Source organism: Lutra lutra, chromosome 9 (assembly GCF_902655055.1).
Source record: "Lutra lutra chromosome 9, mLutLut1.2, whole genome shotgun sequence".
Lineage (NCBI taxonomy): Eukaryota > Metazoa > Chordata > Mammalia > Carnivora > Mustelidae > Lutra > Lutra lutra.
In genome coordinates this window covers 39153861-39178207 of record NC_062286.1, presented here as the reverse complement: position 1 = coordinate 39178207, position 24347 = coordinate 39153861, and the positions used below count along the sequence as shown (strand labels likewise).

The window sequence follows — 24347 nt, the reverse complement described above, 5'->3', positions numbered from 1 at the left end:
TAATGATCTCAGTCCTGGGATTGAGCCCGACATCTGAGCTTTCTGCTCAGTAGGGAGCCTGCTTCCCCCTTTCTCTCTGCCTGCCTCTCTGCCTACTTGTGAGCTCTCTCTGTCAAATAAATAAATAAAATCTTCAAAAAATAAAAAAAAAAGAAAAAAGGAAAAGAAAAAATAAAATCTTACAAAAAAAAAAAAAGATAGAGGGACGCCTGGGTGGCTCAGTTGGTTGGACGACTGCCTTTGGCTCAGGTCATGATCCTGGAGTTCCGGGATCGAGTCCCACATCGGGCTCCCAGCTCCAAGGGGAGTCTGCTTCTCCCTCTGACCTTCTCCTTGCTCATGTTCTCTCTCACTGTCTCTCTCTCAAATAAATAAATAAAATCTTTAAAAAAAAAAAGAAGTATACCACTGACCAAATCTGGAACAACTTAAGTACCAAAATAATAAAGTACTGAATTATAAAGTACTAAAGGAAAAAAAAAAAGAATTCATGAGGCCTACTGATAATAAATTGATAAACAAAACATGGAGGAGAAGGGAGGGCTCTTATTGTAATTAAATGCCTTTAAATATGAAGGGAGGGACGAAGTTGGAAAAATCAAAATTTTGCAAACATTGTAGTAAAGACTGCAAGTAAAAATCAGCAATGGTGTTAAATCTAGGAAGGTGGAAATTTTGATGAGGAGTAGGATAGCTGCATGGTCTTAAAGCATCTGCCCATGGACTGCTTATTAGTTACAAGAAACTAAAAACAGAAACAAACAACAAAAAAACCTAGTAATTATACAGTGGAGAATTCAGATAATACCCTGACCAGATGCTCAAAATCAACATCATCAAAGAGTGACAGACGTGACACCCTGACAGAGGGTACTTCCCCTGTGTAGGATTCTAAGCTAAGAATTAACAACCTAGATCTAATCACAAGGAACACTGGACAAGCACACAATGAAATTTCTTTCTTTTCTTTTTTTTTTTTTTTTTTTTTGAGAGAGGGAGTGCATGTGGGAATGTGCATGCATACGTGCAGGGGCGGGGGCAGGGAGGCCGTGGGCAGAGGGAGAGGGAAAGGGAGATACTCTTCAGTAGACTCCATGCCCAGCTCTGAGCCTGTCATGGGGCTTGAACTCACGACCCTGAGATCATGACCTGAGCTGAAAGCAAGAGTTGGACACTTAATCTCTTGAGTCACCCAAGTACACCGAAATGAAGAAATTTCCTTTTCTTTTTAATAAAAGAGTAGAGAGACTGTATTCTTCAGAATGTCAATATCATAAAGACAAAGTCTGTGGGTAAACCTAGATTAAAAGAGTCTAACAAGACAAATAAATGTACTACCTGACCCCAGACCAGAAGGTGTACTGGAAGTAAAGGACACTATAAAAGATATTACGGCGTCCTTTGGGGATATTGTGGGTTTGGTTCCACCTCAATAAAATGAGTCAAATGAATTTTTGGTTTCTCAGTGCCTGTAAAGGTTACATTTATGCTATACTGTAGCCTATTAAGCATGCACTAGCATTCTGTCTACCAAATCATGTACACAGCTGAATTAAAAAATACTTTTTTGTTAAAAAAAAATGCCAACCATCATTTGAGCTTTCAGTTAGTCACAATCACTGATCACAGATCACCTTAACAAATACAATGAAAAAGTCTGAAATACTGTGAGAATTACTGGTGGTGACACACAGACGTGAAGTGAGCAAATGCTGTTGGAAAAATGGTGCTGACAGACTTGCTCGATGCAGGGTTGTCACAAACCCTCAATCTGTAAAAATGCAGTATCTGCAAAATATAGTAAGACGAGGTATGCCTGTATGAGGTCAACTCACAAAACTGCAACATGGATGGCAGATTAAAGTATCAATATAAATTTATGAAGTTGACAATTATGCTGTGATTATGTTAAAAGAATATCTCTGTTAGGGGGCGCCTGGGGGGCTCAGTGGGTTAATCCTCTGCCTTCAGCTCAGGTCATGATCTCAGGGTCCTGGGATGGAGCCCCACATTGGGCTCTCTGCTCAGTGAGGAGCCTGCTTCCCCCTCTTTCTCTGCCTGCCTCTCTGCCTACTTGTGATCTCTGTCTGTCAAATAAATAAAATATTAAAAAAAAAAAAGAATATCTCCGTTAGGAATAGATACTGAAGTATTTGAGAGTAAAGGGCCCCAATGGATGGATAGCTGATTTATCTCCAAATGTTTTAGGGAAAAAAAAATGTGTAGGAGAGGTTGGGAGAAAGAAAAAGTAAGAAAGAGAGACAACTCAAAAGATAAAGCAAACAAAGTTTGGGGTAGGTAAACCTCAGTATATAATGACTGGTCCCTTTTTGGGGGGGTATCATTTTTACTTATGTAACTTTTTGTAGTTTGAAATTATTTCCAAATAAAAGGTTGAAAAGAAAAGGACGGTACTCAAGAACCTTACAAGAGCTCTGTAATTAAACTCAGAAGGCTATATCATGAAAACAAACGTTCCTCGTAATTCTGGGTATTTAAAGGTCACTATTGCTCTTTACTGAAAAAAACATCTGTGGACGCCTGGGTGGCTCAGTGGGTTAAAGCCTCTGCCTTCAGCTCAGTTCATGATCCCAGGATCCTGGGATCGAGACCCGCATCGGGCTCTCCGCTCGGCAGGGAGCCTGCTTCCCTTCCTCTCTCTCTGCCTTTCTGCCTACTTGTGATCTCTGTCTGTCAAATAAACAAAATAAAAATCTTAAAAAAAAAATCTGATTTTTAATGAACTCTCAAATGGGATCAGTATACTGCCTCATACAGTTTTCACATTACTATCTTATTCTTTGCTTTCTTACTTTGTTTTTTAAAAATTAAAACTTTTCATCTTTTGTAGAATGTCCATCTTGAAGCTGTCATTAAGAACCGAGTTAGGGGACGCCTGGGTGGCTCAGTTGGTTAAGCAGCTGCCTTCGGCTCAGGTCGTGATCCCAGCCTCCTGGGATCGAGTCCCACATCGGGCTCCTTGCTCAGCAGGGAGCCTGCTTCTCCCTCTGCCTCTGCCTGCCACTCTATCTGCCTCTGCTCACTCTCTCTGTCAAATAAATAAATAAAATCTTTAAAAAAAAAAAAAAGAACCGAGTTAGGTCATTAGTATACATACCCTATGAAAACAGTATGTAGCCAATATGATCTCCCATTTTGAGTTACCTATCAGTTAGAAAATCAAGTATTTACTGCTTCCTACCCTTCATCTTATGTTAGTTATTCTTTATTTTATTCACTAGAACAGTAAATTCAAATTATGATACAGTTAAAAAATAGGTATTTCAGTCGTCTGCTCATATCAACACTAGTTCTAGTTAAGTACAAACAAGGAAAGCAGGTGTGCATCACTAAAAGAAAGAGGAAGAGGAGTCAGAGGGTCTGTAGGAAACAGATAAAATTTATTTTTACTTGTTTCCTCTTCTATTAACCACCTCTTTTCTCCTAAAGCAGTAACAGATCCTTAAGAAACATAATTAAGTGCTGCAAAACCCCCCCAAAACTAAAAAACAAACAAAAAAACTGTCAAACTAGTACAGACTACAATTCATCTCTGCTATAAGATGGATTTACATGCCTCCAAATGTAAAAGAAAACAAAATTTTCCACAATTAAAGGTAAGGTTTAGTGCTCACTTTGGCCACACATATACTTAAAAAAAAAAATTATACACGTACATACATATATAAAGATATGTGGTTTAAACAACCAAGAAAATTTGACATGATGGACCATACTGAGAAAAGCTGCCTTGTTTATAAAAGTGAAATCTTCAGCAGCATCAACTCAGTGAGAAAAGTGCAAAACCCAAGGCAATAAAAAAGCCTTCTGATTTAATACTTAATTATCATGTCATATTTCTGGATGATGATTTTAAAAGCTCACTTTGAAATAGCTGCTCTTTGCTAATTGGCTGCTGATGAGTCATCCCCACGGCTGCTAACCTTTGCACCAATCCTGGTGACGTCTTTCAGGCTGCATATGTGAAAGCAGATGGTGCTTTTCCTTGACAGCCACAAGAAATGCTATATGCACGCCGTTCAGGTAGTGAGATGACATCAGTCCTCACCAAAGCATTACCTCACCCTCCCAGCACCGGAATGAGTCACTCGGAGAGTCAGCTGCAAATCTCTTGGTAGAAAAAAATGTAGGTTACGGTGAAGTGATGCATTTTCACATTCCACTGATTCGTCTCTGTGAGTAGCTGTTTGCTGGGATTCGCTGTTCTGCCTCTCAGGATAATTGCGTGACTTGCTTCCTCTAGCAGTCATTTTTTTAAAAATATAAATTCTTGTTATTTTATGGGCTTCCCCCCCCTTCCATTTGTTTTTTCCTGTTCATAATTTTAAAATAAAAGGTTGTCACATTCGTTGGCAAACTCAGTGCCAAAGAGCCAATCAAGATCTTTATCCCTGCAATCGCAAAGCAGTCTGGTAAAATAATTCAATTTCTATTTCTGAACAAAACCTAAATGGCATAATGAATACCAGCGGCACATGTAATCAGGGAGCACTATTTGAAATTAGAGTGTGAAAATAAAAATTCTATTGCTAAGTGACAGAAGGAACTTCAACTGAGAAAAATGTAGGATGTGCTACTACTAAAATGAATATAACCAGCAATAAAAACACAAATTCTTATAACTGTATAAAATACATTTTTAAGGGCACCTGGGTGGCTCAGTGGGTTGAGCCTCTGCCTTCGGCTCTAGGTCGTGGTCTCAGGGTTCTGGGATCGAGCCCCGAATCGGGCTCTCTGCTCGGCAGGGAGCCTGCTTCCTCCTCTCTCTCTCTCTGCCTACTGTAATCTCTATCTGTCAAATAAATAAATAGAGTCTTAAAAAAAAAGAAAGAAAAATACATTTTTAAAATTTGGTTCTTCCTTCTTTTTCTATGTACCCCCACCCCTCATCATGGGCACATGTACTTCTGGGGGTATATCCAACTTTAACTTATTCTGAACATTCTGAAACATACAAAGTATAAAGAGACAATCCCTCATGCATCTATCACTCAGTTTCAACAAGTAGCAAATTTTGCCAATTGTTTCATCTGTTCTCCATCCACCCAGGACATATATTTGTTTACTAGAATTTTTTTTTTTTTTTAGATTTTATTTATTTATTTGAGAGAGAGACAGTGAGAGAGAGCATGAGAGGGGAGAAAGTCAGAGGGAGAAGCAGACTCTCCAAGGAGCAGGGACCCCCATGTGGGACTCGATCCCAGGATTCTGGGATCATGACCTGAGCCGAAGGCAGTTGCTCAACCAACTGAGCCACCCAGGCACCCATTTACTAGAATGTTTTAAAGTAAATCCCAGACATCATGCCATTTCACCTATAAATACTTCAGGATTCATTGCTGAGAAGTAACTACCATGTCAATATCACATCTAACAGAACCGAGAGTAATTCCTTCAAATCATCTAATATTTAAATTTCCCTGATTGTCTCAAGCATATACAATTGGTTTGCTCCAACAAGGAATTCAAACTCCATGTATTAAATTTGATTCTTTTATGCCCTTGTAGGAGCCCCTCTAACTCCCTCTTTTATGCACTGATTTGCTTGAGAAACCAGAATATTATTTATCCGCAGACTGTCCCAGAGTCTGGCTTTTGCATGTCATTTAACTTGTTCCTTTATCCCCTGTATTTTCTTGAAAGTGTGTTTTTAAACCTGGAACTTTGATCTGATGCAGGTTTGGTTTTCTTACAAGGTTACTTCATAGGTGGGACACCTGGGTGGTTCAGTCGGTTGAGCGTCTGCCTTCAACTCAGGTCATGATCCCAGGATCCTGGGATCGAGTCCCACATTGGGTTCCTTGCTCAGCCAGGAGCCTGCTTCTCCCTCTGCCTGCTCTGCCTGCCACTCCCCCTGCTGTGCTCTCTCTCTGACCCCCCACCCCCCCCAAAAAAGACTACTTCATAGGTGGCACTACACACTTTCTGTTATGTCAAAGGCCAGCAAGCTACAGCTTAGAATCCAAACCTGACCCACTGCCTGTTTTTGTAAGTAAAGCCTTATAGGGCCACAGTCATACCCATTTACTTATGTATTGTCTGACTGCTTTCCCCCACAACTACATAGACCATCAGGCCCACAAAGCCCAAGATACTCACTGTCTAGCCCTTTACAGAAAAAGCTTGCCAACCTCTGAGTTATGTCATATTTGTTACTATTAATCAGTAGATTTGGGGAAGTCAGCCTGATCTCTCCATTTTAAAGTGTTCCATTACCTTTTCGCCACCTGACTATCAGTTGATGACCTACTATTTCAGTTAAGGAACAAAACCATGACATCTAATTCTATATCTTCCTGCATTTATTAGTGAGAGTTTTTCTATAAACAAGAAATTTCTCTCCTGTAGCCTTGGAAGCTAGATTTATATACACTATTATTTTCTCAAGGGGTGATTCAGACGTTAAATCCTTTCAAATCTAAAGAGTTGCATCCAGTGTTCCCTGACCAGGAGAGAGGGAAAAAGAATACGCTGGTCCTGAGAGATACAAAAGCCAAGTCCCAAGTACAAGCTAAGAAGCAATAAAGTTAAAAGGGAAGAGAAGGTGAACAAAAGGGGTCATAAACAGCATGTGGTAAGACTCAGACTTGTCAAGAGTACAGATAAGGAAGAAGGAACAAAGGCTATGAGAAAGGACAGGAAAAAACTATTCTAGAATATTCACTAAAGGGGCACATCTCAAGAACTTGTCCCACCTCAAGAACTCTAAGCATCTCTAGAATAACACAAGAGTTGATGCTTCCAATGATGATCTCAAGGAATAAAAAGATAAAATTCACGAAGACTGGGAAGATGTAAAGTACAAGAAAAACATTCCACTGGAAGTGTTAAATTGTTGACTTTTTTATTAGATGGAAATCCCCTTTTCCCTGAACAATTACTTTCCTGGCCATGCTAGCTGTTTTGCTAACATGGGGCCACAGCAGGCATCCAACAAATGAAATGGAGCTGTGTGCACATGGTAATGAGCACACCTCATCCAGCTTCATTTCTGGGTCCCTGACTCTGCATGCCACTTGCTGTGTGATCTTGGACAAAACCAACACTACACTGTTTTATAAAACTCCCCACACTGGGGCGCCTGGGTGGCTCAGTGGGTTAAAGCCTCTGCCTTCGGCTCAGGTCATGATCCCAGGACCCTGGGATCGAGCCCCGCATCAGGCTCTCTGTTCAGCAGGAAGCCTGCTTCCTCCATTCTCTCTCTCTGCCTACTTGTGATCTCTGTCAAATAAATAAATAAAATCTTAAAAACAAAAAACCTCCCCACATTAACTTACTGTACTTGATCCTCAAATTCAGTCTCCATGGCTATTTTTTTTTAAGATTTTATTTATTTATTTGAAACAGAGAGAGTGAGCGAGCACAAGGGGAGAGAAGGGCAGAGGGAAAGGGAGAACCAGACTCCCTGCTGAGCATGGAACCGAACACGGGGCTCAATTCCAGGACCTTGAGATCAGGACCTGAGCCAAAGTCAGACACTTAGGGGACTGAGCCATCCAGCTGCCCCTCCAAGGCTATTTTAAAAGGTGTGTCTTTTGGTCCCCAGACAGTTGATGTTTCTACCTCTCTGGGGATCCATAGACCTCCTGCTTTTCTCCACTCCTATCCCTGTTGTCCCAATTCCTCCAAGGTCAGAACAGAAAGGGATTTTGACATTCTCTGGAATTAAATTAAGACCAAAGGAGGATTTAGGAGTGACTTAAGAACAGGTACAGAAAGGAAGTACAGGAGTATGTTTACATGAGTGAGTTCTGAGTGACTGAGAGAGCTCTCAGGCAGAGACGTTAAGGAGGCATTTGCCTGTACAGGTCTGCAGCTCAGAGGAAAGGTCTGGGCTGAAGAGAAAAATAAGAATTGCTGCTGTCATAGGAACAGAGACACAATCTCCTTGAAAGAGAATAGGGTGAGAAGGTGACCTATACCCAAACTTCTAGAATTCTAAAATTTAAAAATTCTGGCAGAATGATGAGTCAGAGAAAAAAAAGTGCTTCAAGTGATTGGTTTTAGTAGAATTTTAGGAACTTTCTTATTTTCTTCCAGGTTGCCCCAACTGCTAGTTGGTGTGAATACTTTGCAAAGGTTTGTAAATATAAATACTTCCACAGTTAGAGATAACTGGCTTGTAATACAAATACCTCACAAGGAAACCATCTGATTCATCACAGTCTCATGGAAAGTCTCAAAGCAGAAAAGAATGTCAAGAAACCCTTTCCATTTTGAATGTGGAGGAATCTCTCCCACTTAAAATCTTTCAATGGTTTACAATGGCTCAGGATAAAATCCAAAATACTCAACACAGCTTCCTAGGCCCTGTTATTAGCTGGTCCTGGCCTCCCTCAACAGGCTCATCTCTCCTACCATCCCCCAGCCTGCACACTTGTTGCCATCCCCCGGTAATTCTCACCACCAAGGCCTCCACACAGGCCATATCCTCTCCCAGAGCAGTCTTTCCCTGCTGCTCTGCCCATCTCTTGCCTGGGCAGCTCCTTCTCCTCATGGGATCTCGGTTGTAAACACTGTCTCTTCTGAGAAGGCTTCTCTGGCCTCCTATCTACATAGGCCAGGCCTCCTTGCTAAGTCTCTTCATTCCACCCATGCATGTGGCCGTTTCTACAACTACATTATTTACATTGTAATTATTCAAGCTGGCTCCACATGATGCCACGCGAGTTCCACGAGGGCAAGGATTGCATGTGTCCTGGGCAAGGCTGTACAGTGCACAGTCCTGTCAGACTCCCACCCCACTAAAGAGGGGTTCCATTTGGGATGTGTTAAGTTCAGGTACCTTTGACCCCCCCACTAGGGATGTCTAAGAGGCATTAAGTGCTCACGATATGCTAAGCAGCATGCTAAGTCTGCTATATACATGACATCTTTCAGCAAATCTGGGTAAAGCACATTAAGAATTATAACTATTATTATAGAAAATGCAAATACATAAGTACTGAAGTATTTCAAAAAGCATGAAGCACTATTGTTCAAGATACTGAATGAAGCCACTCTGGGCAGAACACATGAGAGAGGAGAAGAGAGGACGAGGGACAGGCCCAGAGCTCAAAGTCTGGCCAGCTCCGGAAGGACCCAGCAGGGAATGGTAAGCAAGTTGGACCTTATTTTAAATGTAATAGGGAACCACTGGGGGGGCTTTAGGCAGAGGAGAAACAGGTTGATGTAGTCTTTTAACATCATTCAGATGGCAGCATGGAGACTGATGATAGCAGACAACAGAGGAAATAAGGGAGCAATTGGGAGCCTGTGCAGTGGTCCAAGGGAGGTGGTGGGGGCTTGCATCATGAGGAGCAATGGTGCTGAAGAGAGTAAATGGATCGATGGTGTGTTTTGGAGGGAGAGCAAAGGGACTTGTTAATGGAGCAAGTCTGGAAGACAATGAAATGAATGAAAGGAACTCAAGGATGACTTGTAGGTTTCACCCAAGCCACAGGGAAGACTGAGATTGAGGTTGCAGATACTGATTTGATGTGACTTTTAAACCTCCCTCTACATAGAGATGTGAAGTCAGCTATCAGCTCTATCAGCAGAGATGTATCTGGGGTGTCAACAGCACACAGGTTCTATTTAAATCCAAGAGCCGAGAGATCATAATTTATTAACCAGTATCCTTTTGAAATACAAAAAATGTTCATCATAGTGTTATTCATGATTTAGAATTTAAAAAACAACCTATAACCAACAACCTTTTAAGGAACATACAAGTTGTTTCTAAATTTTAAAATTATGAATAACGCTATGATGAACATCTTTTATATTCCAGATTCTTTTTTTAGGAAAGACTGCCAGAAAAGGAACTCCTGGGAATTTCCCCCCAATGTATGGATTTCTTTTTAATTATAATTTGAAATAATTTTAGATTGAGAGAAAAGTTGCAAATTAGTACAGAGAGTTTCTATAAACCTTTCATCTAGCTTCCCCTAATGTTACCATCTTGAAATTTAGAAAGTGGAAGAATGCCATTAATAAATTATAGACTGTATTTAAATTTCACAAGTATTTTCACTAATGTCCTTTTTCTGGTCCAGGATCCAGTCTAGGGTTACATATTGTATTTTCATATTTTTCTGTTTCCGACAATCTGTGACAGTTCCTTAGTCCTGCTGTTGTTCAAAGCCTTAAGGCTTTGCAGACTTTAAGGCTTTTGCAGAGCACCAGTTAGGTGTTTTATAGAATGTCTCTAAATGTGATTTTGCCCAATGGTTTTTCATGATTAGATTGAAGTTATGCATTTTTGGCAAGAAAACTACAGGAGTGATGTTGTACCCTTCTCAATGCATTGTATCAGGAGGCTCCTAAGGATGATAAGTTTTCTTTTCGTTGATGTTAACCTTGATCACGTGGTTAAGGAGATGTCTGGTATCTGCTGGGTTTCCCCACTGTACAATTCCTTTTTTCCCTTCGAAAGAATAAATATTTGGATGATGGGAGATTTTTTAAGACTATGCAAAAAAAAAAAAAAAGCATGAAGCATCAGAAAGAGGACAAGGACTTGTCCAAAGATCTAGGTTTGAGTCTTGGCTTTATCATATCAGACAGATCTCTGACCCATTTTGAGCCCTAATTTTGTCATCTGAAAAACAGGATCTAATAAGAATATTTATTTTATTGGGCACCTGGGTGGCTCAGTAGATTAAGTGTCTGACTCTTGATTTCAACTCAGGTCATGATCTGAGTCTTGAGATTAAGCCCTGAGTTGGGCTCCACACAGGGTGTGGAGCTTGCTTAGGATCCGCAACCCCTCTTCACATGCACGCTCTCTCTAAAATAACATTTAAAAAGAATATTTTACAAGGTTATGTAAAGATTAAATAAGAATGGCTTTGGTATCACTTTATGCACTATAAAATAATAATCAAACAAAAGTTGTTATGTATACGTAATGCTACTCTGAATCTCTAACATAATTCATGTGTATATGCGTATATATGTATACTTATTAAAGAAAAAAATGTTTAAAACAAAAATATAAACTCTTCATTTGAGTAGTTATGAATTCATCATGAACCTTCCTTTATTCTCTACAAGGTAACTTCAGAAAGTAACTATGGTTCATGAACACCAAATTTCAAAAATTGCAAAAAAGCTTTTAGCATTTAAATGGCTTCTCCAAAAGTAAATTTAAGGAGAAAGCAGAAAGCTTAACTCTGCCATATCAATTATTTCTTTCCCAACCCTGGATTTACAACACCCCTTTAAACACAAAGCCTCAGAGGTAAATAAAGATGAATTCAATGTAAGAATTAAATACACCAAACTGTACCAGTCTTGATTTACCAGAAATCTCTATCAATCCTAAAATGCTCCTTTATCACGTAGAAGTTCTAAAGGATGTAAACTATTTTATTTATCACAAAGATGAACAATATTAAAGTTAACAGGCATATTTTTGTATATTTTGTTTCCTTAAAAATGATACGCTGTGTATTCCATATAAAATGGTTAACTTTTAATAAACAAAAACCAGTAAGTGACTAGATGACTAGATGCCAGAATTGACTTCTTGTGACTTTAAGAGGAAAAAAAATGTTCTAGCACTGTGCTAAGGAAATACTTTTTTTATTTCCCAGAAAACCTTGAAATTATCATGATAGGGAGAATAAAGAAAGCTTTTCTGCTGAAAGTAAAGTGTTCCTGGGAATCATACCTCATAAACTAAGGAAGGGGGCACGGTTATCTACTACTAGATGATTGAATGTGAGGGATTATGAGGTCTTTCAGTAGATCTGGGTATTAGAGAAGGCATCCCACGTGATGTGCTTAAGAGGAAATGTAAACTTTTTTTTTTTTTCTTAAAAAGGAAATGCTGAAGAAAAAACAAATCCTGAAGCCTTTTGGTTATTTCTTGTCACCAAAGATTGTGAATTAATACCCAGAGCAGTGAGATGCCAAGGAGATAATGACTATTTCATTCATTCCTTTTTTTTTTTTAAATCAAAGATTTTATTTATTTATTTATTAGAGAGAGATTGAGAGAGAGAGAGAGAGACTGAGAGGGAACACAAGCAGGGGGAGTGGGAGAGACAGAAGCAGGCTTCCCGCAGAGTAGGGAGCCCGATGTGTGGCTTGATCCCAGAACCCTGGGATCATGACCTGAGCCCACGGCAGATGATTAACGACTGAGCCACCCAGGCACCCCTGAGCCACCCAGGCGCCCCTATTTCATTCTTTCTTTTCTCAAACTACAATCAATCTATAGAACAAAATACCTCAAGGAGTATTGAGGTAAAAGTTTTAGGCATACTTTTCACATTCACAATGAAAAACACCGATTTTAGTAACTTCCTCTCCCTTCATTTAGATCATTATACATTCGTGAAGTAGATAATATGCATGCGAAGTCAATTTCCTAAAAAATAAGGTCAAATCAATTTCTCATTTAGCAATATGCAAGCTAGAGTAAACTGGTTTAGTTCACAGCAATGCTTTCACCCATGCTAAGGGATTAAAAAACAAAATTAAATCAAAGCACTGTTTCATTTCTATAATTAAAAGAAAAGCAATTAATCTAAGCAATTATTTACATATTGCATTGCTACATGACTAAATTGAGAGTGACTTTTCCAAATATATCGCAATCTTCAAGGATAGATCCAAGCCCAAAATGTGCTGGTTTATGTACAAATGAAAAAATACAAAATGACCAGACACCTTTCAGTGTAAATTAGAGAATCTTTAAAAGAGATTACGGATCTTCTCTTAATAAAAGCACTACCCTAACCATCTACTAATGAATTCTTTGTGAGCAAATCAAGTTAACCATTAAGAGTATACCCTTTTCAAAGGCTCTCCTCACCCCCACCTATGAAGCCCCTTCTCAATGAATGCAGTCTGATGAGGGGTGAGGAAGAGGTTGGAAAGCTCTAGCATCATAGTTGTCTGTTTCTGCACCTGTCTGAAACAGAAAGGCGGTGTCCCTAGGGGAGAAACATGCCGAAAATAAAACAAAACCCCAAACTCTAACTATAGACTTATAATAGAGTTGTTTGTTCTTTTTAAGAGGGGGAAGAAAAAGGCATTTTAACAGAAAACTGAAACAAAAAACAGATATGGTATCTCTAAAGGTATAGGTATTATCTAAGGACAAACTATTTACATGTATATAATTATAACATGCATTCTAAATAAAGATAAGGAAGGTCTCAGTGTGTTTATGAATGTGCTCCAAACACAAAAAGTGGATAGTTCAAGAATATTATATCTACTTAGATTTGAAGTGTGATCCAAATGTCACCCACAGACCCCAAAGAAAAACTATGCCAATATGTTACAAAACAAAATTTTAAGACAACCAAGGAGAGGCGCCTGGGTGGCTCAGTTGGTTAAGTGTCTGCTTTTGTCTCAGGTTTCGATTCTGGGGTCCTGGGTTCAAGCCCCACACCAGGCTTCCTGCTCAATGGGGAGTCTGCTTCTCCCTCTGCCCCTCCCCCTGCTGATACAAACACACACACATACTCGCTCTCTCTCTTTCCCTCAAATAAATAAATAAAATCTCTCTCTCTCTCTCAAATAAATAAATAAAATCTTAAAATAAGAACCAATTAAGAACCACAGCCAAACCTCCTCAATGCTTTTTCTAGGCTTAATCTGCATATAAATTACCAGAGGAAAGCAAATCAGATTTCACCTCAGGTGGTCTTTTCAAAAATTAAAAACAAAATACTTAGCTACTATTATGTAAGTATTAGGCTTAAAACCTAGGGCACATCTGTTACAGCTAATGGAGTAAACTTACACACACACACACACACACACACACACACACAGCGTTTTAGCTTGGTTTATTATCATTATTCTTTTTTTTTTTAAGGTTTTTTTTTTTTAAGGTTTTATTTATTTATTTGACAGACAGAGATCACAAGTAGGCAGAGAGGCAGGCAGAGAGAGAGAGAGGAGAAAGCAGGCTCCCTACTGAGCAGAGAGCCCGATGTGGGGCTCGATCCCGAGACCCTGGGATCATGACCTGAGTCGAAGGCAGAGGCTTTAACCCACTGAGCCACCCAGGCGCCGCTATTATCATTATTCTTTTGAGGAAGTTTGTAAATACCTAATCAAAAGGAAAGAGTGGCAAATCAGATCTGTGTCCCAAGACACCTCAACCTTCCAACATCAAACTGTTCTAAATATAATGTAAAATGCTTGTTTAATGAAACCATCAATCTCTCTTATCCTCTAGGAATTTATTTTTTCATTGACATAATCAAAACACCACTAAAGCAACATAATACACTATTATATATGCCTTTTGGATCAGAGAAGGTTAAAGATCGTATCAGAACAGGCCAGGAGGCAATAACATATGCACCTAATGGTAATTTCTAATGAATTGAGTGCTTCATTTTTTAAAAGAATCCTTAAATGTAGTTTAAAAAAAAGGAGGGGGAGTTGAAAACTCCCTCTAGATAATTTACTTACATGTATCATGTATCTGATGGTACTTGATCCCTGAAGTTGCAACAATCTTTAAAATTTAGTACAATCCCATAATTTTACAGAGAAGGAAATTAAAGCTCTATTGAACTGAAGGATTTAGCTGGGCCATCTAGTCAGTTAATGGAAGAACCCTATCATTCTAGAACTCAAGACCCTGAATCCCAGCTCCTCCTCCACAATCCTACACAGTGTTAGAAGTTCCTGGTGGCTTTATTTTATTATTTCAGCAAAAGTACATGTGATTCATCAGCAATTGCTCTATCATTAATAACTTAAATTTTTTAAAAAGAATTTATTTATTTATTTGAGAGAAAAAGAAAGATAGCGAGAGAAAGTATGAGCAGGGGCAGGGGAGAGGGAGAGGGAGAAGCAGGTTCCCCACTGAGCAGGGAGCCTAAACCAGGACTGGACCCCCAGGACCCTGGGATCATGATCTGAGCCAAAGGCAGATGCCCAATTAACTGAGCCACCCAAGTGCCCCAGTAACTTAAAAATTTTTATACAGTTGGGGTACCTGGCTGGATCAGTTGAAAGAGCACGCAACTCTTGATCTTGGGGTTGTGATTCAAACCCCATGGGGGGGGTGGAGATTACTCAATAAATAAAAGTTTAAAAAATTATTACACAGTCTATCTAATCCTTTTCATTAGATTAATAAGTGGCTTTACTAATTGTTACACAGGGAATATATCTTCCCTGACCTTCTAGGTTTTATCTGTTTCATCTTCATAGCACTCCTGATGAAAGCATGGAAAGAGCAATATTCTAATACAGAGGTCCCCACGCGGAGCCATGGATCTACCTACTGTCATCTGGGTGGTTTTGCCTTTATCTCTGTACCAAACACTGGGCTTCAGACAGAGAAAATTAACTATTTCTCACAAAAAGTAGGGACCTTCATAAAATACCAGATCAGATGCATTTAAAAAGGTAATATATGCATCATATTTAGGGCATTTCAAATAGCAATTTTTGATCTTCTTTCTGTGGTATTTTAAGATTTTATTTATTTATTTGAGAGAGTGAGAGAGAGAGTGAGAGAATGAGCAGGGAGGAGGGGCAGAGGGAGAGGGAGAAACAAACTCTCTGCTGAGCAGGGAACCCAACTTGGTGCTCCATCCCAGGACTTGGGATCGTGACCTGAGCTGAAGGCAGACACATAACCGACTGAGCCACCCACACGTCCTTTTTGTAGTATTTTGTCCAACTTCTGAACACAAGTTGTAGATGCTGAGCAACACACACCTTGCTGAGGAACAGATGACTCAAGCTCACAATACATTCCTGTTCATCTTACACAAATATTCTTATAATATTTCTATCCCATACTAGATCAGCAATTCTCAAACTGGGGTCTTCATATGCTTTTAGAGGTGCAGAGAGTCAAGAAGCTTTGCTACTAAGGTGTTATTTGCTTTCTTACTGCAGTGATATTTGCACTGAGGATATAAAAGCAATGGTGACTAGGGGCGCCTGGGTGGCTCAGGCGGTTAAGCGTCTGACTCCTGATCTCAGCTCAGGTCTTGATCTCAGGGTCATGAGTTAAAGCCCCAGGGCTGGGCTCCATGCCCTACTTTAAAAAAATGAAAAGAAAAGAAAAAGAAAAAGCAATGGTGACTAAAACTGCTGGTACCTTAGCACAAAAATCAAGAGAATCAAGCACCAAACTAGCAGTGACTGTACTTTTCACTGGTATATACTCACAGCAAGAAGAAAAAAAAAAAAGAAAAAGGGAAAGAGAAAAGTTTCCCTTAAGAATGTTCTGATGAAGCAATAGAAAGTATGAATTTCATTCTTTCGGGACCTGAGCACACATCTTTTTACTCTTCTGGTATGGCCACAGAGGAAGTACGCACCAGCACCCTGCCACATACCGAATGAAACACATCTTGTGTGGTCAAGTTGTGAACTGTCTGTTCACAGAGCTCTGTTTCTACTTAAAAAAACTGAGGGGAAAAAGATGTTTATGAGACTTGGGTATCTGTCAGGTATTTTTTCAAAATTACACAAAGTCACCCTCTCACTTGAAGGAAAACAACAGATTATATTTGTGATAAAATTCAAGGTTTCAAGTGAAAATTAGAATTTGGGAAAACCTCTCCCTACCAGCGTGAGCTCAACACTTTCCCAAGATTTATAGACTTCTCTGACTTAGATCAGTGGTAATAATAGCAAATTTGATTTTTAAAATATTCTACCAAGAAATAGGTCAACATCTGGAAGATCTGTATAACTTGTTGAATCAACATTTATCAAATGATGTTAGAACATCATGCATGAGTAAAAGGCAAGACAGACATATGGATGTTGATGTAACAGAGTACAGAATGTTCATTGATATGGTTTCAGATCCAACAGTGCAACTAACCTTTAAGAAATTTCCACTTGTTTTGGTATAGTATCAAAAAGAATGATCCAATCATTCTGAAAAGGCTTCTAAAATACATCTTCCTTTTCTAACTACATATATGCATGTGCCTGGATTTTCTTCTTCATATAGTTCAACCAAAACAACAACGCAACGCACTGAATGCAGAAGCAGGTATGAAAACCGTCTTCTATTAAACTAGAAACTAAAGAGCTTTATAAAAGTATAAAACAATGCCACCACTCTTCTCACTAAAATATTTTTAAACGAGAAAAAATTCTTCATAAAAATATGTTTTTATGCTATCATCAATGGGTTCATTTTTTAAAATGATTTAATAACAAGTCTTTAAAATTTCTTTTTTAATCTCCAACATGATTTAAGTCTAGATAGACATAACCTATAGAAAAAGCTCTTTGGAACTCTCCACAATTTTTAAGAATGGAAAGGGTCCTGGGACATAACAGTCTGAGCCCTGCTCTACTAGATGAGCAGTCTGAGTTTGTAATGCGGAGGTGTACCCACAATGGGGAGATGGCCCCAGAGCAGGCAGAATGGAGCAGTCAGGCAAGCCTGGGTTCAACTGCAGCTTTATCATCCAGCCGGTCTACAATTTCAAACAGATAATGTCTCTGAGCTTCTGTTTCCTCTTCTACAAAATGATACCAACACATCAACCTCAGGAGGATCTTTACGAGGATTATACTGTGTATAAAGTACATAAGGTGTATCTTATAACTCCGAAAACAGTGTTGTTTCAAGAAATGGTCTCAAGAACCTGGGGCAGCAGTAAAGTCTAGTAAACCTGTCATGTTACCCCAGAGGGTCAGTATCTTTAGATTTTCTATTTTTTTCCCATAAAATAGAAAATGAAAATCCAGATAATGCAAAGAGGCCTCAGGATTCTTCTCCTGCATGGAAGGTGGCCAGTGAGCTTTTCATTTATTGTGTAAGAGTGACACATTGAAACTTCACGAATATACTTGAGATTCAACATTTCACAAGTGTTCTAGCCAATGGATCTGGGGTTTGCAGTGGGTGGAAAGGAGGGCACTTAAAACAAGAGAGCCCTAATAAACCACAGAAAATGGTATGGACTAGGAACAATGAGAAAGTTGAACTGTACTTAAAAAAATGGCTAACATATTTTAAACACACTCAATAGCACTCAAGATATTACAACTATTTGCATCTACTTTGTCAAACCATGCAATTTATCTTTTGTTCATGTGTCTATTTTACTTTGCAAACACACACATGCTTTGTACCACTAAGACACACCATAATATTACCTCATATGTAAACAGCTTATAATCTTCTGATTTTGTTGATCATCTTTTTTATCTAGTTTAAAAAATAAAGTAAAACATGCATACCCAAGCATAATCCCAGCAGAACACAAATCAATGAATGTTTAGCTTAAATGGCAATTCATCTGAATATTATACCTGATTCAAATTTATTAATGTAATTTACAATAAAATTGCTATTTATATTAATTTATATTAATAATTCACAATACAACAGAAGTTCAGTATTCTTCACAGATATTTTCAGCAAACTGTATGGTTTGATAAATAGTAAGTACTTTGAAAGCCTTGTCAGGGCTTAGCATACACAGAGGTGGGCAGTGCTGTTTCCCTAAGAACCTGCCTGGGTGCTCTAGGAAAGCATCCAGGCTGAGTTTACAGAAGAGCAGATGGGGTACTGGTAGCAGTATTCCCATCAGAAAATTCCATCACCACTAATCAGGTGATTCTTAAGTCCCTCATGTTAGGTTTTGTCTTTTTCAAAGTTGATACCAACCGGAAAGCTTTTAGTTTAGTTTTGTTTTTAAGTAGGCTCCATACCCAGCATGGAGCCCAATGCAGGGCTTGAACTCATGACCCTGCGATCAAGACCTGAGCTGAGATAAAGAGTTGGATGCTTCTCTGACTAAGCCACCCAGGGGCCCCTAGAAAACTTTCTGAAAGGGAACAACTGATGATGAAAGAAAAAAAAAAAAAAAAAAAAAAAAAGAACACCCAGAGAGAGTGTCCCAGAGGAACAGACTGGTTAGATAGAAGGCTGAGGGTATTCTGGAAAATAGAGGTGACAGCTTCCATGTTAGCAATTACAACTCAAAAGAGGGACTTACTTAGTTTAATGACTTAAACTAGAGAATAAGGCTCTAGAAGAGGATAGAAACTTCATCTATCAGAGTCAAGATAAAAGGTGAGAAAAATAAACTCTCATTTAACCCATCCTGAACCTCAACAAAGTAGGCAGTGTCCTTACTTATTGATGAGGACACTAAAGCTCTGAGGAGCTAAGTTGCTGTCCAAGTCTTGAAGTCATGTGTCAGTGGAGTTTTTAGAAGCACCAGCTCTCCTTTTGTTTTTGCAAATAATCAAATTTGTCTAATATAACATTCTTAGAAAATTTCATGCTTAAAATTAGGATGTATGCTTAAGGCAAAACGCAGGGAATAATTTATGGGATTTTGCAGTATGCATTTCTAACTATTAAGATGCAGTTACTAAAGTTACTTATATTTGTTTTGTTATTCCTAGGCACCTTACGATAATAAGGGGGAAGAAATGATGATCATATTACAACTCAGATAATGAGCTAAACTGATTGATATAACAGGTAGTATTCTCAGTCACTAGTGTATATGATTAACTCATTTAATATTCAAAACCATCCTAAGAAGTAGATGATATCAGCCGCTCATTTTAAAGAAGGGGAACTGAGGAACAGAAAAGTTAAGTAGTTGCCAGAAGGTGATACAGTTCATAAAAGGCAGACTGGCCTCACACCTAGGCCATCGGGCCCTGAGCCCCAGCTGTACCAGCAAATACATACTACGAGTATGAGCAATTGCTCATTATAGCTTTTTTGAACCAACGTTTAATAGGAAATTCTTACCTCTGGTTTGCTGAGGCTGGATGAAACCAAGGAACCGGATCCCACGTCCAAATCCCACTGTTTTTTACCATGATTCTCAGGATCCAAGGCAGCAATTCGCCCATCTAAAGTGCTGATAATCACTAATGATCTATAAATTTAAAAATTAATAAGACAAAGTTTAAAAGGTATTTATGGTATCAAGCACTTACAGTATACACTGGAGAAAGAAAACCAGGCCATCCCCAGACCTCTGGCTGCTGGGGGAGAGGCGCCACCTCCTCACAATACTTACAGTCTTGCTATCACTGTTGGTCTAAAGCCCACCAAGACCACTGCAATACGGCCTTTATCTGTTTATGTCACTTATGAAAAGCCCCAGACTCCTGCGTCACCACTTGTTCTCACACTGTAATCCCCACATGGAATTCAATATTCCCAGTGCTGTCCTCTTCTTCCTTTCCCCAATCCCTGAAACCGGAAACCGTTCACTTGCCTTTTGCTTGAGTAGAAACCTGGATCTTCCTGAGAACGTCACTTCCAAAGCAAAGAGATCACTTTTCAGACCACCTTCTTTCTCTCCTCTCTACAGATCCTCAGGATCTGATTGCTCCAGCCACTACTCCAGTAACTGTCTACTGATCCTTGGGTCACTAGCCTCCCTCCTTGAGGATTTCAGCTCCTGGTTTTAACTGTAACTATTAACACATCCTTTGAGTTTTCATTATCTGTTAACCCTGCCTCATCCACTGCCATGGCAAGGTCCTAGCCCTTGGCATTACCAAATGCCACAACTCCCCTGCCCCACTGAAATTTCAAGCATTCCAGCCCCTGCCACCAATGCCTTTCCAGCTCATTTCCTCTGCTTCCCACTAATCTCTGACCCACCAGAGCATACAAGCCATCAATCTGACACTTTTACCCTAAGCTTCACCACCATTAGGCCCTCACTTCTTTTTTTACTGAGTTTAAATCCCACAGTCCTTCATTTTGACCACTTCCTGGCCCCCTCACTCATCACACTTAGCAGAACTCCAACCCTGGTTAAATTCAATGATCTGCATTTTCTCACTCTTGCTTCCGTGCAGTTGAATGTGGCCAAAGTAAAACATAATCATGCTGACTGGACTCACTTTAATCATGGCCACCAATGTGAGAAGGGCTATTAATGCTGCCCCACCATCACAGCGTACTACCTTGGTCTATCTACTCAACCAATGGCCTAGGTTAAACTATGTTATTTCTCCTTTCTCTTGAATTTCCAACACTAGCTCTTCCAAGCTCATTCATCTCAGCAATAATCAAAAGAAATTCCACCATCAAGTCTTTCTTTATACTACCTGGACCCATGAATTCTACCTTTCCTCCAATTACTGCGGGTGAATTGTTCATGGTCCCATGCACTACCCACACTTCTGCCCAGACAGCAGATCCCTATTTGCCAGTCTTCACATCTCTCCTCATGCTCTTATATCAATTATTTCCCCTCTACCAGAGCATTCCTCTCAGTGTTCACACCTGCTATTATTTTCCCCAACCTAAAAACCAAACCAGTTAAACAAAATGAGCCATTCTCCCACCTCTAAGCTTCCAAACCACACTCCATTTCGCCTCTGGAACAAAACTCCTTAAAAGAGTTCATAGACTTTCTGTCTCCAAATCCTCTCCCCTTCTTCTGTCTTGAACTATTTCTAATCAAGATTTTGCTTCTGCCACTTCACTTGAAAGGTTCTTGTTGGGGTCATTGAGATGACCTTCATCCTGAAAAATCCCATGGTCAGGTCTCAGTTTACTTAACCTGTTCTAGCAGCACCTGACCAGCAACATCTCCTGCCTTTCATGCGACATACTCTTTGTGTGGCTTCCAGGACACTGTACTATCCTGATTTTTGTTTCTTAGTTGTAGGCTACTCTTTGTCAGTTCTATTTTCTGGTTCTTCCTCACTGCTTCTATCTCTCAAAGTATTCTCTACCCACATGTACTTTTTTTGATGGCCTCATCCAGTCTCATAGCTTAAAATACCATCTATATGCTGGCAACTCTCAAATTTGTATCTCTCCCTGAACTCTGGACTTACATACCTAACTGCCTACCAGACTTATATGGTAGAATGGCTTCTCCAGAATGACTTCTCTAATTCCTCAAACACCCATGATTTTCCCTCAAGGCCTTTGCAGCTACTGTTCTTTCTGCCTGGAACATATCCTCCTAGATATATATCCTAGATATATAACAAGCCCACCCAAAATATCTGTTGAATGAAATAATGTGTTATATAGTTGTTCTAGGAATTTGTTAGGTATACTTGTCTGCTTCAAAGGCCATACAAATTCCAAATACATTTATGTTCCACTTTAGGATTAAAAATACAACTTTCATCTTTTCTATTTCACTTGAAATACAATGTATACAAATTCAAAGTGAAGCTATAACTTGACCAAGACAAAACAGTTCAATAAACTCATTTGAAACCTTTCAAAGAACTTAATTGTTTATTAAATGAATAAATTTATCAAGTGAATAAATAAAATTGTTAATTTACTTCCCAAACTATATACTAATTCTCATTCTGAATTTTTCAAATGGTAACTCTAAGTCTAATTTGTGAAAATAAAGATTTTTGACACATTACAAACTCTAGTAATTTTAGATAACTAACCAAAATAAAAGGAACAACTCAACTACCCTTCTCACACATTACCCTGCTTTCTAAAGAGAGATAGCAGGAACTAGGGGGGAAGACGGATACTATGAGGAAGAAAATTATTTTATAATGAAGGGCATAAAAAATTCATACCTTAGATGTGCCAATTTACAAATAAATGCAACGGAATCTAATTAAGTTAGTGATCCAAGGTTCAGAGCCAAGTTAACTCTTTCCTAGTACCACTGCAGAAATGTCTAATTATTCTGTTCAGTAACCATTAACCACAAATAAATGGCTGAATGAAAACCACTCTAATTGAAATAAAACTTAGTATAAGCAGTGTTAACCCATGAAAAATTTAGATCACTGCAACACTTTAGATACTATTTTTTGTTTTAAATTCAGAATGAACATTGTTTATCACCCTAGCCATTCTACTTATAACAACAACAACAACAACAACAACAAAACCCTTTAATTTTTCTGAGCAGAGAATGGTAAAATTCTAGGTCTCATCTTCAGAAGAAAGAAAAATCCAACAATAAAATACGCATATGTGTCTGTGTATATAAAAACTACACTTTAATAAGCCACTTGGAGTTTAACATCTAACGATTCTTTCACTGACAACTTACTGCATTTGAGTCAAGAGTTCTGTTTTTTTAAACAAGCTAGTTTTAGATTTTGTACTATATCTAGAGAATAAGTGTAAATTTGAGTAACAAAAGAAATACAAACATGGGGGCAGGAACAATTAAGTATATTATTCTCTTAACTGCTTTCTATACTTAATGTAATCTGGTTCTTAGATGTGAATGGGGTACCCTTAATTCTTTTAACCCTCTTAATGGGAATAAGAGTAAATCCCCTACAACTCCGTCAGGCATTAAAACAAACAAACAAACAAACAAAAACCCCTTCACTTTCTCGTCTGCTCCAAGCTAGCCATAATATTCACTGTGGGCTCCTTCCCAAGCATGTCTCTGGAAGGAAGTACCCCTTCTGCTGTGGCTGAAATTGAGCAGCATGACAGGGTGTAAAAGATGCTACGATTTAGACTATTACGTCTAATCACATTCTAAGATAGAGATGCTCACGGACATATTACCGACTGAGAAAAGCATCAAGTAGACAGACAATGCTGAATGCAGGGATAAACAGAGGATAGCAGTGAGTGTTCAAAACAAACATCAATCAGAGAAGAAAAATGAACCCCTCTCCCCAAATAGGGAGAATATAAGGCCATTTTATATCCCCACAATCCATTTGCTCGGTTTTCAGGTTTCTATGAACAAGATAAAAGCCCTTAACATATTCAAGAATTGATGGGACTGCAGAGGCAGCATTTCCTGTGGAGAGAACCGGAGCTCTGAAATCAGACCAGTGCTCACATCCCCATGACTATGCACTTGTTCTGCTCACAGCTTCATTCCACCTGCTTTCTCAGAGGTAAGATCTGACTACTTCCCTGGCTCAGCATAACTCAAACTGGCCCGATCATAAAAATTATCTGGGGTGCTTGTTAAAAGCCAGTAAACATTCCTGGGTCCCATCCCTAGACGGGGCTTGGAAGCCAGAGCTTGACAAGTACCCAAGCTGTCTTACAATAAGACCAGCTTGGCCGATACTGACTTACCTCAAAGGGCTGTTTCCTTAGAGTAAAAAAATAATCTATTACCTGGATGAAGAAGGCCTATTGGCCAACTCTGCCAATAAACTCTTTAGAAACTTCTATCTCTCCCTCACACCTTGCTCTAGTTTACAAAGGCATTTGTTTGGGTAATTCAACAGCAAGCACTGTTCTCTTACGCATGACCCAATTCTTCGAAGCTATTCTCAAGGTTTTCAACAAACTCCTCCTGCCAGATCCATTCTCCTCATCAAATCTGTCTGCAGCAGCAGCTGAAAAAGTGCTGGGCTCCTTATTCTAGACCTTCTCCTTACTCCGGCTTCTACAAGGCCACTTCCCTTCATCCCAT

General features: G+C 39.1%; 1 protein-coding gene across 1 annotated transcript in view; it reads right to left on the bottom strand.

The window, feature by feature from the left end:
- Window positions 1-24347, bottom strand: part of EIF2AK3 (eukaryotic translation initiation factor 2 alpha kinase 3) — a 63602-nt gene that overhangs the window by 31734 nt on the left and 7521 nt on the right. Inside the window, exon 2 of the mRNA XM_047745473.1 lies at window positions 19742-19871. Coding sequence (XP_047601429.1) covers window positions 19742-19871 — 130 coding nt within the window. The remainder of the gene's footprint in view (window positions 1-19741; window positions 19872-24347) is intronic.